General features: G+C 42.2%; 1 protein-coding gene across 2 annotated transcripts in view; it reads left to right on the top strand.

Moving 5' to 3' along the window:
• The first annotated feature begins 10,896 nt into the window (after window positions 1-10,896).
• Window positions 10,897-14,616, top strand: part of nav1b (neuron navigator 1b) — a 53,158-nt gene continuing 49,438 nt past the window's right edge. For both annotated transcript variants that reach the window (XM_083938904.1, XM_083938903.1), the window contains exon 1: window positions 10,897-11,768. In XM_083938904.1, the coding sequence (XP_083795030.1) occupies window positions 11,045-11,768 (724 nt within the window). In that variant the 5' untranslated portion in view covers window positions 10,897-11,044. The remainder of the gene's footprint in view (window positions 11,769-14,616) is intronic.

The following is a 14,616-nucleotide window of genomic DNA, read 5'->3' as shown; positions in this document are numbered from 1 at the left end:
ACATCTACATTTACTCAGTACCTCTGTGGTTAAAACCTTCTCTCTGTGAGGCAGACGCTCTGGAATGCACAGCTGTTTTACAGTATTTTCTACAGTATCAGTCTTAAATGAAAGCTTTTTATCCATCATGTGGTACACAGCAAGAATAGACATATATTATATAGAGACCTGCACACCCCAATTGCAATTTAAACCACCAAGCATACATGCATTTTTGACTCGCACATTAGACTTCAAAACCTTAATTTCTAATAATTTTGTTTGTTAAATAGACCTCTTATTATTTTATGCCAGCAGAATAAATTTGATATTTTAAAGTGGCAGAAGTTGGAGCAGCGGGGGCGGTATTGTAGTCGCTCTACCGCACCGAAAACAGAGCCGGGAGGCAAAGCTCTCGAGCTACCGGTCAATTTTGTTCTTACCCTCATGACCGAAAGAACGAAGTAGCAGGTACAAGCGGCTGAAATGGGTTTTCTCTGGAGGGTGGCTGGAGTCTCCCTTAGAGATAGGGTGAAAAGTTCAGCCATCCGTGAGGAACTCAGAGTAGAGTCGCTGCTTCTTGGGGTTAAAAGGAGCCAGTTGAGGTGGTTCGGACATCTAGTAAGGATGCCCCCTGGGCGCCTTCCTAGGGAGGTGTGCCAGGCACGTCCAGCTGGGAGGAGGCCTCGGGGAAAACCAGTAGCTCGCTGAGGTAAATCGTAGTGCTTTGGCTATCGTGCATAGAAAAGTTAGACATTTTGGGAAATACACTTACAGCATTCACTTCTTTTGCAGATCTTCTTTTTATTATTATAGGTTGAGTACTTTCAATACTATCGTATGTGTCAGAGGGGGATGAATGGACGAATGCTTTTAACACACCCACACGACATCCTCATTTTCTCCAAATCCGTTGAAGAACACATCCACTGTGTCCAAACTGTCCAGATACCTGCTGGAGAACTCCCTTTTCGTGAAGGCCAAGTCAGTGTGATTCCTGGGTTACATCGTGGCCCAGGGTCGCCTGGAGATGGATCCTACCAAGGTGGGTGCTGTGATGTCTTGGCCAGTCCCTGAAACCCATAAGCAGCTGCAGCGTTTCCTGGGCTTTGCCAATTTTTACAGACGCTTCATCCGCAACAATAGCTGCCCCTCTCACAGCCCTGACATCCTCCAAGACTCCCTTCCGATGTTTCCATTCTGCAGATGCTGCCTTCCAGACCCTGCGGGATGGTTTCAATTCTGCACCCAACCTCCAAGTCCCTGACCCTTAGCAGCAGTTCATCGTGGAGGTGGATGCATCTGACGTTGGTGTAGAAGCGGTGCTGTCTCACAGGGCTGCTAGTGACCAGAAGCTTCACCCACGTGCCTTTTTCTCTCTGTGTCTTTCTCCTGTCGAGAGAAATTATGACATTGGTTACCGTGAGCGCCTTGCCATCAAACTGGCCCTGGAAGAGTGGTGCCACTGGCTGGAGGGAACCAAGCAGCCCTTCCTGGTGTGGGTGGACCACAAGAACCTCGAGTACATCCGAACCGCAAAGAGACTCAACTCTCGGCAGGCGTGTTGGGCCCTCTTCTTCCCCAGGTTCAATTTCCCTTATCTTATAGACCCGGTTCCTGCAACATCAAACTTGATGCCCTGTCACGTCAGTTCCAGAGGCCTCTTACCCGTCGGTCCCGATCTCGTCTGTCTGTATCATTCATGTCTAATCAATGCATGTAACTAATTCAACTCCATGTTTGCCACCATAATTATTATCATTGCCATGTTCTGTCACTCTAGCTGTGCCTGTTTCTTGCTGTTCTGCTGTATTAACTGCCATTCATATTGCTTTAGCTATCACTATTGTCACTGCATGTCTGGAAGTCTGTCTGTCTGTCTGTCTTTCTGTCTGTCTTTGTATTTATCTGTCGATCTGTCCATCTTTTCTCTCTTTCTCTCTCCTTTTCTTCCTCCCCAACCGGTGCAGACAGATGGCCGCCTCCATAGAACTGGGTCTGTCTGACGTTCCTGCCTGTTATAGGGAAGGTTTTCGTTGCCACCGTACTCAACGGGTGAATTGTTGGGTCTATGTAAATCATAAATAAGTCATAGAGTGTGGTCTTTACCTACTCTGTAAAGTACCCTGAGATAACTTTTGTTATGATTTGGCACTATAAACAAAATTGAATTGAATTGAATTGAATTGAACTGTGACCTTCCTCTTCTTCCCCGTGGCAGTCGGGCTCAAGCTCCCCCGGTCTATGCGGGTCCACCCAACGCTCCCAGTGTCCAGCGTCAAGCCGGTCAGCGAGAGCCTATTGGTGCCTGCTGCTCCACCCCCACCTCCCCCTCGCGTCATTGATGGGGGACTCCCCTACACTGTGCCCTGCATCATCCGCTCTCGCTGGCGTGGAAGAGGCTGCCAGTACCTAGTCAACTGGGAGGGCTATGGTTCAGAGGAAAGATCCTGGGTTCCTGCTTGACACATTGTGGACCGGCGTCTCATCCAAGACTTCCACCAGCAATGTCCGGATCAGCCCTCCGTTGGCAATGTCTGCAGGGGCTCTCACAGTAGGACACCTGCTGCTGGCCCTTCCACTGCCGGGAGGACCTGTCCTCCGACAGGTCAGGACCTGTCGGAGGACTCCCTGTCGGAGGAGCCAGTCTCTTCCCAGCCTGAGGACTTCCAAGAATTCTTTTTTGCACACAGCATTTGACGAGGAGAGGAGGAGAGGATGATTGCGGGTACTTCGAGAAAAGGCACTGAACCCATTTTTTTTTTTTTTACTCCGCCTTTCTGAGCAATTCGACTTGAAAATCGCTGAACTTTTCAGAAGAGTGTCGGTATGCCTGTTCAGAAAATGATCAAAACAAAGACAGAACCAGAAATCAAATGCTATGTGGACACAAGCTCTTTAACAGGTGTTATTGAAAAAGACAACCTAAATTAATAAAAACATTTTTTTTGACTAAATTATATTTTCTTGCTTTCTTCTTCAGATCTTGGTCCAGTTACCGTCACCAACTATGAGTGGTGGAGTGAATATCAAAGTCCTATCTCAGAGTCAGAGCGACGCAGGTGTCTGCTCGAGTCTGCCTTTACCTCAAAGCTTGATGCCTCTCTCCAAGATGGATCCCAAACAACATTACAGCGGCTCGCCCAATCCCACGATGCAGTATCAGCACACCACCAAAAGACAGCCTTCTTATCCTTCATATTCTGTTTCTCCTGGTCCTGCAGAGCTGCTGAGAGGTGCAGCTTTAAAGAACCACCTGCTGCAAGAAAAAGCTGGCATTTCTCATCACAGAAGCCCAGCAGCCACAGAGCGAACTGACGGGACATGTTCAGCGTACAGCAGCCCTCAGTTACCAAAGAGGGAAGTCCGACACTCCAAGGACACACTGGACCTCCGCACCAGCACGTTGACGCAGACGGCTTTGCGAGACCTCCAGTTAAGACGGACCACCAATAAAAACTGGACCTTTGGAAAATATCGTCTAAAGAGTGTGGACAACCGTGATGAGGATGACGCCTTGTGCCGGCTCTCTGCTAATGTCCAGTCAGGAAGAGGATGTCTCCTTTATACGAAAGGTGCCAATGGGAACGAGATATCAGGGTTGTCTTTAGCCAGAATGGGTAACATCCAAAATAAGGTGAGGAACATCTCCAACCAGCACCTGGGAGCCTCTCAAAGAGACGTGTCCAGCAACAAATCAATGTCTCCTCATCACACATTCAACATGACACGCAGAGGAAGTGAGCCAGCAAAAGTCAACATGGCCACTGTCACTCCCTTCAGGTTCAGGTGAGGGCAGTGTTTCACCTTTTTAAGATGGGAGGATGAGCAGCATTGCAGACAGACTGCATTATTATTTTCAGGACATGGTGAATGTGATGCAGCTGTAGGGCATCTCTTGCTGCCTCTTATAAATCATCATTTCTGAGAAGAGTATTTTTAGGAGCACTTCATCAAAACTGAATCTGTCTTGCATTTCTTTATTTTCCTGCAGGTTTCAGGTCAAAGAAGACACAGATCCTGTGCTTGATGATCTTAGTGACTGTTCCTCTGACTCCATGGAGGTCTGCTGTGAGGATCTGGGTGAGTCTCTTTGAATCTGCTCCCACTGAGCTTTCCATCTTGGGAGTGTAGACACACCTGCTGCTCTAAAGAAGTGGTTCACAAGATGACTGACTGCATATGAAAGAAAAAGTCATGTTCCTTTCTTATCTTAACTATTTGGTGACCCTGGTAATAAGGGTTATATAATAAGGCCATTTCAGATGAACAGTTACTTAGTCAATGTTTCTATCCTAACTTAAGATGGGAAAAGTGTATCACACAAGCACACTAACATCACAAAATAATTGAACAACTCCCCTCACTTTAGGATAATCATTAAGCATTAATCTTTCACTTTTCCACCAGGCAGCGGTAGCTTACCTGTTTAATCCACATGGTTTCTCTTTTAACCTCCTGCATTACAGTTTTGGTTTTCTACACCCATTCCTTTATTTTCCTGTTGTCCTCATACATAGAGCCTTTCATGGCACCATTTAGTGGTAGCGAAAACTCATTAATCAAAGGTCAATCACGAGACAAAAGTGGACAAAGTACAAAATGTCATCAACTTTTATGGTTGAAACGTAATTGTTTCATTATGCTTAATGACATTTGTAGTTTGATATGGCAGAGACATTTGACACATTTAGTAACAGTACAACAAGTGAAGCTGTCTTCATATGAAGGACTTTATTATCATCCATGCAAAGTTAAAGGAAATGTAGAGATAACATAGCAGAGGGGGAAGATTTGGAAAGAAACCAACATTTTACAAGAGTATAAATAGTTTTTGCATGTAGTACAAATTAGCCTACATTGATTTCTAAAAAAATATATTCTTATGTGATACATTTTTAGGGAATTCTAAAGATTTGGTCGATGCCATACTAAAAGACAACTCTGAGGTGGAGAATTTTTCCTATTGTGAGGTTGAAGATCCTGGTGGAACAGCTGCGCAACAAATATTTTAAAAATAATAATAATCTGATTGAAATAAAGTTTTGTACTTTGTCACATTCTGGTGGCTGGTGAGGAAATGTATGAGGACAAATAGGTTGTTTTTTTTCAAAAACTACTTCCTGTTTAAAGACAATACTTAGTTTTTGTATTTTTTAGGTCTGATTATTAATAGCTAGGAATGGTTAAAAATGCAAACTAAACAAAAGTCTCAGGAGGTCAATGCTTTTATACAACCAATGAAATGTCAACAGTCTGAACATATTCACTGAGAGGCTTTTGGTAGATGCAAACGATGTGTCCTGGTTTGATGGCAAAACGCTTATTAGTAAATACAGGCTACCCCGGTCCACGATCCTGCAGTTAGCCGAGCAACTGTGACCAGGTTTGGAGAGGCTGATCCTGCGACATAGGGCTGTCCCAATTGTAGTGATACATACCTGTTGTTTTTTTGTATATAAAAGAGGATGAAGTAAGATACAGTAGGAGGCCTAATGTTATAGTAGGTAGGTTTTGCTTCTGTATACCAAAATGGGAAGAATCCTATCTTTGGACTCTTCCTAGTTAAGTTAAGACTTAGGAATAGATACGGGATGTGAAATTTTAACAATTTTCCCCCTTGCCCCTAGAAAATTATTCAAATGAACAGCAATGCACCTGGTTTGTGTCCAACTGGGGATGCACCTGATTGCCCATCTCTCTCTCCCCTGGTTTCATAACCGAAGGGGGCCCAAGCTGAAGAAGTTGGGAACCACTGCTGTAAACCGATGAGCAGAAGTCGATGCTCAAAAATAAAACAAGAATATATATGATATCATCCTGGTTCTTAGAAAGAGCTGACTGTCCATAAAGTTTAATGTCTTTATCAACTGACATTAGAGTTACCTGTTTTACTTAATTCAACCAGTTAGTTATGCAAAACGCAGTTTTTCCAATTGTGTTGCATTGCATCCTGTAACAACCAAGCTTTAATATGGCTGAATGTTGACACTGGACTCTGTTCAACATGGCAGTTGTTCTCGCCGGAGTTGCTGCCAACTCACAACGAAAGCTTCGTACTGTATGTACCACCTGTTATGTGCATCAGGATTTCCCAAAGTACTTAACTTCCTTCTTTATGTGCATGTGGGAAAACAGATATCTTGGCAGAGAAGACTTCTCTCAAATCACAGCACAGCACTGGTAATGCAGAATTGTTTCCTCTGTGTTTTCCTGTCTCTGGTCGTGATTATATTTACGTCATTTCTGTCAGGCCTGTGTTAAAATTTGAAAGTGTTTGTTCGCACGGTCAGTATTTCATTCATTTAAGGAACTGAATATCTTTCTGAGTGAAGGCAATACACCATTAGGAGATACAACCGCAACAATTCAATCAATTATTTCCAATTAGAGAAAGATTGCATATTAAAGATCTAATGTATTTAAGCAATATTGATTTAAGTAAGTCAGTAAGCAGACAATATTGACTGGGGGGTAACAGCTGTGACCACAAAACAGAATTAATACTTAAACATGTTTGTCATTTGAGTTCATATCAAGACATTGGTAGATAGTGTTCCAGAAGCATCACCACACACAGTAATGGTCATCTTTTCAGTTAATCAAACAGAATATTTGACTAGCTACTCTGTTAGGCTGTACTTTGGCACTGTGGTGCTTTGAGATAAACGCTAACATTAGTAAGTAACAGTGACATACACACAGCGACAATAAGCAGGCACGTACGGTGTGCACCAACCTATTTTAGCATGTCAACATTTGATGATATGAACTAAACACAAAAGTGGAGCTAATGGGAATGTCATGAGTTTGGCATGTATTCACATCCAAGTACTGGGCAGATTAAATTGTTAACCTGTGATGGTGTTATATAAAGTTGGTATTTTTTAAGTTGGTAAAACAACTGATTGAATGGAAACAGCATTATAGCCAAAACCTCAATTACTAGCCTGAATTACAAAAAATAACAAAGAGTCTATAAACACGCCATATAACCACACTCCTACATGCATTAATGACTGAAATCAAAAGGTGCATCAGCAATTACTTTACAACAGGTCATTTTGGCTAACATGTCCGATTTATTTGGTTTCCTGAACAGCCAACAAAATGACATCATATTAATTGCACTGGGCTATTATAAACTGCTCTAACTGTCTTCTTAATTATCTTAATGACTTTGAGGGATGAGACCGTCCAGCCAGTTTCCTCTGGGAGAGATGAGACCAGAGACTGAGTGGTTCTCAGCTGAGGGTGGACAGATGCAGGACTGAGAGATTGAGCAGTTTGATGGGCGGATCAGCTTTCACCTCCTGTCTGGGAGTTCCTCTTGTCTCCCACTGGATGGACCTGAGGGATGCTTGAATTCAGTTTTTTGACCATAGAGCAGAGAGGTGTGTCTTTGGAAGCTGTCATTCAGCTTCAACTACAAGCGAGCTTGTAGATAAAAAATGGGGTTGCTTTAATGGCGAGTCATTCAGTAGGAAACATCTGCAGAAACAAAAGCTCACTTAGAATCTCTGGGGCGAAATCATACTTTAAGATGACTAGGGAGACACCGTGCTCCAGGATTCATACAAAACAGCTAATTTATCACTCTGCCAAATGTTTAAACAAGATGGTTTTACCTTTTCTATCTTTTCCAGCAGCTTGAGTTCATCATGAATAGACTATTTGCTCAGCACATGAAGAAACCCTCATAACAGTTCAGGTCAGTCTTCATCCTTCAGGCTGCATTCCAGCAAACATGATGATTCTATTAGATCTCTATTTATCTTGTATAGCACTAATTACCAATGGACTTCAACACCATGCACAAACACAATCTTCAACACCACGCAACGACCAGAATGTAACTATGAGCACATTTTACAGTCATGCTCTCTGTGGTTTTCCCTTTGAGCACATGTGGAGGTTCTAGAATCCATTACATTAGACCAGCTGAGCAGCCCCAAAAAGATTACATGTGCTATCCAGGGAAATATATAATGGTCAGCTGTGTAACTGTGCTGTCATGCCCTGTACACACAAAGACACAGACACAGACACAGACACACACACACACACACACACACACACACACACACACGCACACGCACACGCACACGCACACGCACACGCACACACACACACACAAACACACACACACACACACACACACTTACAATTACTCAGACGACCAGTTGGAGAGTGAGAATCAGACCCAGATGTGAAAGATGCAGCTCCACCCTTTCTTTTTTGTGGCGGGGATTGAAAGTTTCAATGTGTATTTACAGACATTTGTCAGTTGAGACTGTTCACTCAAAACCACACATTTTTAACATCATGGTGGCACTACATACTGTATATGCAAATTCACAGGATCATCAAAATCAATAGGATTAAAATGGGTGTTAACGCAAACATTTGCTCAGCTTGTTTCTTTGATAACTTCCATAACACTGATCCAGATGTGCGATAACTAAATCCTTCATACGGTTAAATTGTATATTTTAATGTCAGTATCGGTGTAAAAACTCTGATGTCGGCCTGCCCCTGTTTTTGAGGGGGAGTATTCACTGATTACCGATATGACGGCTGATATAGTGAATTGCATTTTAATGAAAATACACACAATCGCACTGATTTGACTCTATAAAGGTACTCAGAAGGCTGCTCTCCTAAAAAAACGACTTTATAAAAGAATATTCAACATGATTATACATACAACTGTATTACATTGTCAACGAATTCTCGAAATTATCAGTAAGAAAATAAAGTATAAAGCTAAATAGTTCTGTATGTTCAGTTTAAATAAAGAACCACTTAAATAAAGAACCATTTTATATATCACTCTATGCATCGTTTTTCATGTTCTGTAAAAAAGGTTTTTATATTAATGCATGTCGGAAAACATGAAAGCTGATATTGATATGTCTGTGATATGCCAATATATATAGGCCAATATTATCAGCAGACCAATATATCTGTCTGGCTGTAGTTAAAAAAGACCAAGATATATAAAGTGTATCGTAAAAATGTGGCTTAAAAATCGGAGAAGACCAGGATATGACGCCATTGACAGCCGATCAAATGTGCAAGAAAATTGCAGATTTCAATGGTTTGAACATTGTTGGAAACATTTGTGAATATGTAAGAACACAACTAAAAAAATGATATCAGTCGTTTATATACATTTAAATAAAGAAATGTAGCATAATATACCTTTAAGTGCTGATAGGAGATGTTGATATTGTTTCAGTCTGACTGCAAACCTTCTGCATAGATGTCCTATGAAAACATCAAAGGTTTGCAGTAAATTTGGCATGCCGGAATTTGTTATCCTATGATTCATTAAGAAATTCCCACTAAGCTATTCAATGCATCATGTGAGTGAGGTCACAGTCCCTGGTCTGGAGTCAGGAGGGGAGCCTTGTAACTTGTGATGAGGAGGAACAAGACATGACATTGTTTCCAGAAACTAATTGCCAGATCAAACAACCTCACTGGTCCACGAGACACCCAAGATGTCCCGAAACCCAAATAAAAAAAGCAGTGGAGTGTGGTGCAAACCCATTGTGGAGTAACACCCTCTGGGCATTGTAGCGAACAGGTCCTCAATCTTCCTGAGAGACAGCAGTGTGGAATATATTATAAAGATAATTACTCTGTTAGCGGGAAAAATACAATACTGAAAACAAAGTGACTGGATATTCAATTTAACACACACTATGTGTATGTGTATGTGTATGTGTGTGTGTGTGTGTGTACATGTGTGTGTGTGTGTACATGTGTGTGTACATGTGTGTGTGTGTACATGTGTGTGTGTGTGTGTGTGTGTGTGCGTGTGTGTGTGTGTGTGTGTGTGTGTGTGTGTGTGTGTGTGTGTGTGTGTGTGTGTGTGTGTGTGTGTGTGTGTGTGTGTGTGTGTGTGTGTGTGTGTGTGTGTGTGTGTGTGTGTGTGTGTAAATGTGTCTTACACACATTTGAAGATATTTCCAAAGTGTGGTTTTGGGTGTTTCTTGCTGACACTGGCACATCTTGTCGCTCGCTCAGTTTACTGAAGTGACTCATTTGGCGATTCACTTTTTGAATCTTAAGCCAAGATTTCTCTTTTTTATTTCAAGCAGTGGACAAAAACTACCCAGACATTTTTTATTGTTAGTTCAACAGTTCTCAACATCCCACTGTGTACTTTAGTCTTTAACACGGATGCCATCATTGTTGATATTATTTGATAAACATGCAGTGGTCCATTTATAGCAGGATAACCACTGCTGGTTTTTAGCATATGCTTTATCCAGCTGTTAATCTGGAATTGATATCGTAAGGAAGCTCAGACAGGATCAAGAGATCTTCAGGATGCTATAGTTGCTGCATTGTGTGGGATTTTGACTGTGATGATTTATGCCATGGTCTGTGATTACATATCTAAACGTGTATCCATTCCCATTAATAACACGTCCACTAAGATCACAATTCATGCATCGTGTTGAGTGTATTGAACAGGGAACACTGGAGGCGAGGGAGGGGGAGGGGAAGAACAAAGGAATCAGAGAAGATGTGTTAGAGGAGAATAGTGCCTGATTTTAAAAGCCACAGATTATCGTTTCTCATTGCTCTCTTGCATTTCACATATTCTGCTGGGACACAGGAAAGCATCTTTTTAAATGAAGGAAAAACGAGGGATGGAGGAGGGAGGGAAGGAGGAGGAGGAGAGGGAGAGGAAGCAGAAAGCAGGGGGAGGAGGGAGCGTTGTTGCGTCTGCTGCCGCTGTCATTCTGCTGCTGCACGGTTCAGCGGCAGGAGGGTGTGCTGAAGGGAGGAGTGTGGAAAAATTGGAGGAAAGGAGAACAGGAGGGAAGGAGAGAAAGGGAGTGCCTGGGCAGCACTGCAACAGCTGCAACTGCAGCAGCCTGTCAGGAGGAAAGAGGAAGAGAAGGAGACGGAGGGAAGGAAGATAAGGCTGCAGGATTGCCTTAGAGAAAGCCTTTTTATGTATGTTTTTTCACAAGGAGAAGGGTTTGATACGGAAGCCTGTTTTCTCCCTTGCTGATGCTTTTCTATATGGTCTCATGCAGGAGGCATGCTTGGAAATAGTGTGAAAGGCAGAGGAGATTTGAAGATGGAAAGGACGGATAGCACAAAGGCATACAGCCAAGCAGATGGCAAAGGAGTTGGTATGGCAGCTAAAAGGGCCAAGTCTGGAGTGCCCCAGAGCACACAGAGGGGTGAACTGAAGGTTTACCGAGCGGGTAGCTCTGAAGGCAGGTTGCCAGTTCCCTCCAATCTCCGCAAGCAGAGGTCTATGACAAACCTGGCTGTACTCACTGATGCTGAGAAGAAGTTGCACCTTTATGAGCCCAAGTGGTGTGATGACATGACCAGGCCTGGAGCAGGGCAGACCAAGACGGGCAAGCCAAAGACAGCAGGGGGTGGCAGCAGTGCCGGAGGGGGTGCCCCCCTCTCTCGAAACCTATCCAAATCTGAACACTCGCTGTTCCAGGGCAAACCCAAGCCCTTCAGCCCTCTGGCTGCTCCATCTGCTCTGGGCAAGCAGAGCCGCATACCTCGTGCTCCGTACGCTGAGGTGAAGCCCCTGAGCAAGGCACCAGAGGATGGGAAGTCAGATGACGAGATCCTCTCCAGCAAGGCCAAGGCCAACGTTAAGAAACAGGGAGCCGGAGCTGAGTCCTGTTCCAAAGGCCAGGGGGAGGAAGGGGGAGACAAGACCTTCCTGAAGGTGGACCCAGAACTGGTGGTGACAGTGCTGGGTGACCTGGAGCAGCTTCTCTTCAGTCAGATTTTAGGTAAGTACAGCAGAGCGGTCTTGATAACTCTATTACCCTAAGAGCCCCTACAGTACGTGTGGCGGCCATGTGCTACAAACTGAACGCAGCGCTTGTACAATTTCTCAGTGCTTCTCGGCAGCACGCCCCCTTTGATGCAGCCACCACACGGCACCGCTTGCTGCTGCAGACCCACATTTCCCTTGAACGGATTTAATGCAGCTCACTGACTGAGAAAAAAAATAAGAAGATATCCTTGTTGCTAGCAAAGCATGTTCCTCCTCCTGTTTTTTCATTGAATGCTGCCTCTATTTGGTATTCTCTTAAGCATTGAGCTTTTTCCGATAATGCAAAAGCTATTAGTGATGCTCTATTGTTCTTATTTCTCCAGCATGTCGCTCAGGTGTCTGAGGCCATTGATTATGTGAAATATGCTTGCTTCCTATTATTGTCAACTGACTGCATGAAAAAAAGCCTGAGGGGTTAGGGATTATTACAAGCAGTCTGATCTAAAGCTCTTGTTTTCTGCAACATGTGCCGCACTCTAAGGTCCATCCGCTGCTCCACCTATGCTTCCATAAAAAGAAAGGCAGAGGGAAATAAGGCATATTTAGCCTCCTCCCTGCTCCATTCATCTGTAGAGCACTGACAGATGGTTTACACCGAGTGTACTACAGTGGTGCAAATGGCAGAGAAAATGGCTTTCTCTCTGGAGGAGTAAGTCATGTTCATCAATAGGAAGGGCTTGATGAATAATAAGAATATTATGCATCCTAGTTTAATTGAAGGTGTAGTAAGCATCTAATTATGACGTGTATTCTAGACTGTCATCAGGGAAATGTGTGTGCAAAAATGCATTACAATTCAAATCCACTTTTCCTGCAAGGTTATTTGAAGTCTTAAATTTGAGCTATTTTACATTTCATACTTTAAATATATTGGCCATTTAAGTAACTATTGTATAGAAAAAAAGATTGAACATTGCCCTTTTTCATGCATACAAATCCAGATTTTATTGTCATTGTTTCGATTTCTGAAGACATTTTTGATAGAGGGGTTTCTAATTTCTAATCTAAAAAGAACAGGAAAATTGAGAGCACATTTCTCAAACTGACATTCTGATCATTGACAAATCTGGTTCAATAATGTTATATACCAACAAGCAATTCATGTACTATTCAATCATTTGTCATTCCCGATGCAGTATCATGAGGAGAGCATGCTCACTGTTGCATCTTAATGAACAAATCTGTAGTGATTTAATCTATTATCCATGCCCCATTAGCCTACATGGACATCTATCACTCACGTTAGTCACACTTAAAGTCAACTACGAGCTGTAAACAATAACAAGGATAGCAGCATGTCATCATTGGGTTTTTTTTTTCTGTGTGAAACCACAACCAAAATTTCGACAAGCTCTGCTGAATCCGGCACCACACCCACGTCTGCTTTATTAACCTAATTGCATAACATTTTTAGAAGAATGCTTTAGCTGTTATATCTTTTATGCTTTAACCTCCAAAATGTTTCCAAATCAATCAAAAGTCATTAGTCTTCGAAAAAAGGGTCATTTATTAGCTTAATGAATATTCATCATCATTCAAGATGATAATCCCATGCAGGCTTTTGACAAGAGTCAAGTGCTTTGTGCACATGAAAGGGGAAAACAACATCCAAAATGGAAAGAGAGAAACTATTACCACTCTAATTAGTGACTTAAATTGTTTATTTGAAAAATATCTGAAACATAATTTTAACGTTTTGCATTCATTGTAGCATTATCTGAATAATCTTTTTTATATTTGACTGAAACTCTTTTTCTTTACTCTGATTGTACAGTGGATATTCTTGTAACTATAAATAGATCTTTTTATTCATAGTCTGCTATACATTCATGGCCAGCATTATTCTTAATACAGTGCCCTGCTTCTGCAGCATATCTCGTTATAAACTTGCTGAAAGGATGCTTTTATTTCTGGCCATAAAGGGTCTCTTTGTTTACCAACATGCCATCAAGAATGGTGAACTTAGTTAATAGGCTCATTTATTAAACTAGCCATGCCAATTTGTGCAGAGTGGCTGTCGTACAGTACTGGAACATAGTACACCACAGCATCATCACAATATAAGGCTGCAGATAATTAAACAAAATATAAAACTTCCTTTAGTATTCATGCTTTTATTTTGGGGTTTAATAATATTTTTAAAAAAAATACTTCTGTTGAACATGACCTCTTCACTCAATAAATGAAAATTGACTAACCTTAAATCAGATTATTTTCAAAAAGTAAAAGTACTATGACATTTGGATTCCAGGTCATTAGGACGATAGATGGATACCCACAAAGAAAAGACAAGATTAGTTTAGATTAGAGTAGTTCAGACAGCAGGACTCCTGGATAAGCAAACCTCATATCATTGTAATTACATGTGATCTGTCATGCAGGATCTCAAACGTAGCAATGGCCAAGGGCTGTAGAATCTGAGCGAAGCAGTTAAATAGGTTCACGGGTGAAGAAACGGTCAAAGATATAATTATTTCAAACTATGTAGACGTAAGGGTCACAAATAGTTGACTCTTAAAGGCTGTTCTCATGCATTTTTCGTTCACATAACAACCAAAAGTAATCCATGCGTTTTCCACGAATTTATTTGCGTATCAAAAGCAGGGGATGTAGTATAAGACGGCGAATCTCCACTTAAGAAAGCAGGTTGGGATGGTGGATGGGTCCCAAAACACAACTTTCACCCGAGCAAGTTGTGTTTCCAATCCTAATCGTGTTCCTTGGTGCCTAAACCTAATCAACAACAAAAGCAACTGTTGCAGTCGCTGGCTTGCAATCGTGTTCTATCGCTGCTACGTAAG

The sequence above is a fragment of the Echiichthys vipera genome (assembly GCF_963691815.1).
Source record: "Echiichthys vipera genome assembly, chromosome: X".
Classification (NCBI taxonomy): Eukaryota; Metazoa; Chordata; class Actinopteri; order Perciformes; family Trachinidae; genus Echiichthys; species Echiichthys vipera.
The sequence above is the reverse complement of the archived record's forward strand: the minus strand, read 5'-3'. Positions and strand labels throughout refer to the sequence as shown.